This window comes from Elephantulus edwardii, unplaced genomic scaffold, assembly GCF_000299155.1.
Source record: "Elephantulus edwardii isolate Elephantulus edwardi_28Jun2011 unplaced genomic scaffold, EleEdw1.0 scaffold00014, whole genome shotgun sequence".
NCBI lineage: Eukaryota > Metazoa > Chordata > Mammalia > Macroscelidea > Macroscelididae > Elephantulus > Elephantulus edwardii.
This window is the reverse complement of record NW_006399764.1, coordinates 10,895,317-10,899,505: the sequence shown is the minus strand read 5'-3', so window position 1 is coordinate 10,899,505 and position 4,189 is coordinate 10,895,317. Positions and strand designations below refer to the sequence as shown.

General features: G+C 39.3%; 1 protein-coding gene across 1 annotated transcript; it reads left to right on the top strand.

The window, feature by feature from the left end:
- Window positions 1-406: 406 nt before the first annotated feature.
- Window positions 407-988, top strand: LOC102845088 (interferon alpha-5-like). Its single transcript, XM_006881342.1, has one exon. It carries the CDS (start codon window positions 407-409, stop codon window positions 986-988), a length of 582 nt encoding a protein of 193 aa, XP_006881404.1.
- The last annotated feature ends 3,201 nt before the right edge of the window (window positions 989-4,189 follow it).

The following is a 4,189-nucleotide window of genomic DNA, read 5'->3' as shown; positions in this document are numbered from 1 at the left end:
TGGAAGTTATGAGAATAGCACAATCAGATAGTGTTTTTCTCTGTCGTACATAGAGTTACTATGATTAGGAACCAGCTTGATGGTCCTTAACACCAACATATCCAATATGTACTGGTAATTAAAATTTCAGGTTGGGGGATGACTTAAGAAAAAAGGTCTAGGTAGGCTGCCGGGGGGTGGGATCTCCATAATAACCCCCCCAAAATGTTTTTATAAAATTGCACTAAGAACTCAAATAGAATTCATAAAGGAAAACAAAAACAGAAATAGAAATTTGGGGGCTGGTGCTCAACCAGAAAATAGAAAGTAGTGTGTTCACTATTTAAACCCATGTCTAGAGGAAGGTCTTCAGAGCTCACAGAGTCACCACCTCTCAATCAGGACAGCAGCATCTGTAAGATCACCCATGGCCCTCTTTTACCTTCTGCTGATGGTCCTGGTGGCGCTGAGCTGTAAATCCACCCGCTGTCTGGGCTGTGAGCTGCCTCAGAGCCAGAGTCTGGCTAATAGAACCTTAACAGTTCTTCAACTAATGAAGAGGATTGATCCTTCCTATTGCCTGAAGGACAGAAAAGATTTTGGATTTCCCCAGAAGGAGCTTGAAGGCCACAAGTTCCTGAAGGTTCAAGCCATCTCTGTGCACCATGACCTGATCCAGCAGATCTTCAACCTCTTCAGCAAACAAAGTGCATCTGCTGCTTGGAACAAGACCCACCTGGACGAACTGCGCACTGCACTTTATCAGCAGCTGAACAACTTGGAAGTCTGTTTGATGCAGGAGATGAAGGGGAGAGAAGAACCCCCCCTGATAAATGTGCACTCCAGACTGGCTGTGAGGAAATACTTCCGGGGGATCACTGTCTATCTGGCAGAGAAGAAATACAGCCCCTGTGCCTGGGAGATCGTCAGAGGCGAAATCATGAGATCCTTCTCGGCATTGACAAACTGGCAAGAGAGACTAAGACATGATGAAGGCAACTTGAACTGATGAAAGCAGATTTCTCATGAACTAATGTACTATGTCATACTTCCATATGTTCAAGCCACTGCAAAGATGCTCATTTTTGCTATGATCATCACAGGACTCCAACTTGCCAAACGCATTTCCAGGAGTATTAAGCCGTGCTGTGTTCAACCACCGGGGCACTAGTTCTTTAGAGAGGACTACTCTTCTGTACCCTTTTCTCTATTTAACTATTTATTTAAATTATTTTTTGTTAACATCCTACTATGTATGTCTTTTGGGCATAAAATTTTGTCCTCACTTATGTTTTATTAGTTTCTTATTTTGCTTTGGTAATTAAATTTTTATAATTGAAAAAATCTTACCTTTGTATATTTTTTTGAAAAAGAAACAAGTGTGGTTGGGTAATTTATTTAAAGAATAGATATTCTACTGCACTTAGTATTATATAAAAGGTATTCTTAATCTAGGTTAAAATTTAGTGATTAGGTATTTTTGTCATGATGGGAGTCCAGAGAGAAGGCTGCATAGTGGAGTGGACCTGGGGGGAGGGATTGTAAAACAATGAAAGGATTTTTATTTTACTTTTCCAACTGTACTGGGAGGGGGGTTCTGGGAGGGGAGAAAAGGGCAACAATGAATGAATGGAAATTCAAAGTCTCTGTAAATTTTCATTGAAATTAATAGTAAATTTTAAAAAAGATATATGATGTCTAGTAAAAAAACCTGGAAAATAAAATAAAACTTAGATTTTTTTTTCCCCCTCCAAATTTTCATTTGCCCTCAAGAGAATACAATAATCATAATTCCTTCTGTTTGGTGCCTTTATGTTTGTAAGACAATAAACTTAGAATCAATACTTATTAATATTTTAAAAACCCACCGAGAGTCCAGAATGAAAGCTGCATATAGTGGAGTGGACTGGGGGGAGGAGTGAGCAGGGAGGAAAATGTGCAACAAAGAATGAATGGGAATACAGTCTCTGTAAGCTTTCATTAAAATTAATTAAAAAAAAAGAAATAAAAACTCACCAACCTCAAACTCATTGCTGTTGAGTCAGAACTGACTCCTAGCTGACCCTCCAGTGGATTGTCCAACGCTGAGAACTGCATGGGAAGCGGTTGCTGGTCGTTCTCCTGCAGAGGTAACAGTGGAGCAAACTGCCCTTTAGTTGTGGTGTTGGAGAAGGGTCCTGAGTAGCCCATGGATTGCTGAAAGAAAGAAAAAAAGAAATCTGTCTTAGGGGAAGTGGAAGTAGGGTGTTCTTTAGAGTCAAAGCGGTGAAACAATCTCACACACTGTGGGCATATTCTCCAGAAGGATGATCACTGGAAAAAGACATCCTGTCGAGAAAGGCTAAGAGGCAGAGAAAAAGAAAAAGATCCTCAACAAAATGGTTTGAGCCAGTGACTAAGAATGTGCTCGAACATTTTGGAGATTGTGTTGATGGGGCAGGATGGGTCAAAGTTTGGATTTGTTGTTCATAGGGTCACTGTGAGTCAAAGTTGCCTTGATGACACCTAACAAAAACAGTAACAATAATAATGACATAGAGACAGTCTTTGGGATAATTGTGCAACTCACTATGCACAAGGCCATCAGGTTCCCTTAATTAATATCAGTGCAGTAATACTGTGAAGAGAAGAAGAAAAAGGCATTTTCTCAGCAGAAACGGGAGTGACATATACTAATAATTTTGATATTACAAGTAGTCTATATCCTCTACAAGTAGGGGAAGGGCCATCTAGTGCTTTGTCCTTTGCCAATTGACTATGAGTTTACAATTTACAAACAATGCCTTGCCCATGGGTTCATTATCTGGTTATAAAAAGGCAAAGAATGGAAGCGGTAATGTGGTAAAAGAGTCTAGAATAAGGGAAAGACTTTAATCTTGATACCAAGTACCTACAGCCTTTAAAGAGAAGAGTTACAGACCAAATAGAGGTAGAATAACCATATATTAGTAGGATAACAAGACAGAATGGTAAAGTAAGAGCGTATTTAAAGAAATGAAGCTGCTTCGAAGAAATTTCAAAGTGTTCATGGAAGATAGGGAAGGAAATGATCTACTCTATCTGGAATATACATGACATTGGTGATTTTAATGACACTTTGTTTGATAGATGTAGTAATAAGAAGCAATACAGTTTGTAGAAGGATGACTGAAATAAGTTAGTGACAGTAAAAGCTTTTAGAGGTTTGCCCACTTAAGTGGAAGAGAGAAATAGAGTGGAATATAGATAAGAATATAAATGATATTAAATAATTAAGAATATAAATTATAGCCATTTAATGATATTATAATAGTGAGTATATATTAAAATATCATTAATATTGAATTTATATTCTTATCTATATTCCAATATTATATATATACTATTAAGGGAACACTGATGGCCTATTCGTAACAAGCTGCGCTGCAATCTTGAAGGCACGCAGTTCAAATCTACTGACTGCTCTGTGGGAGAAGGATAGGCAGTATTCTCCCCTGAGAGCAACAGTCTTTGAAAATCCACCAAAGAGTCAGCTATGGGTTGGTTCTGACTTGACAGTATACAACAAACAATTCACTATTAATAAATAGTTTTCCCTTTTGAGACATAAAAGATCCTGAGGCCGTAGTTGTTTTGTTGTTAGGTGTCCCTGAGTCATCTATGACTCACAGCTATCCTAGGACAATGGATCTGAACCACACCCTGTCTTTTACCATCCTCAGCATCTCTGGTATGTGTAGGTCCATTGTTATGGTCACAATGTCCATCCATGTTGCTTTCTTACTCTAACTACCCACCTTTCCCAGTATGATGTATTTTCCCAAAGACTGGCCCCTCCCGACATGCCAAAAGTACGTAAGACAAAACTCGACCATCTTTTCCTCTAAGTAGTGCCCTGTTTGCATTTTCTCTAAGACAGACTTGTCGTCTGGAAGTTCATGGGATATTCAGTACTCCAACACCACAACTTAAAGATAGCAATTCTTCGTCACGTACTCATTTCAGATTCATAGGAAAGAACTGAAACTTTTGAAAGCATAGGTGGTTGTGGTTGCTGTTATGTGCTGTTGAATTGCTTGCAACTCATAGCGACCCTACATACAACAGCCCTAAACCCTGCTCTATCCCTTACCAATCTTATTGTCTCCAACATGCCTATCCCCATTACTCCAGTGCCAGAATCAGTCCATCTCATCGAGGGTCTTCCTCTCCTGCGCTGTTCCGCCACCCT

What these genes read in the sequence shown, in the direction of transcription:
- LOC102845088 (XM_006881342.1), top strand. Translation starts at nt 407, where the DNA reads ATGGCCCTCTTTTACCTTCTGCTGATGGTCCTGGTGGCGCTGAGCTGT.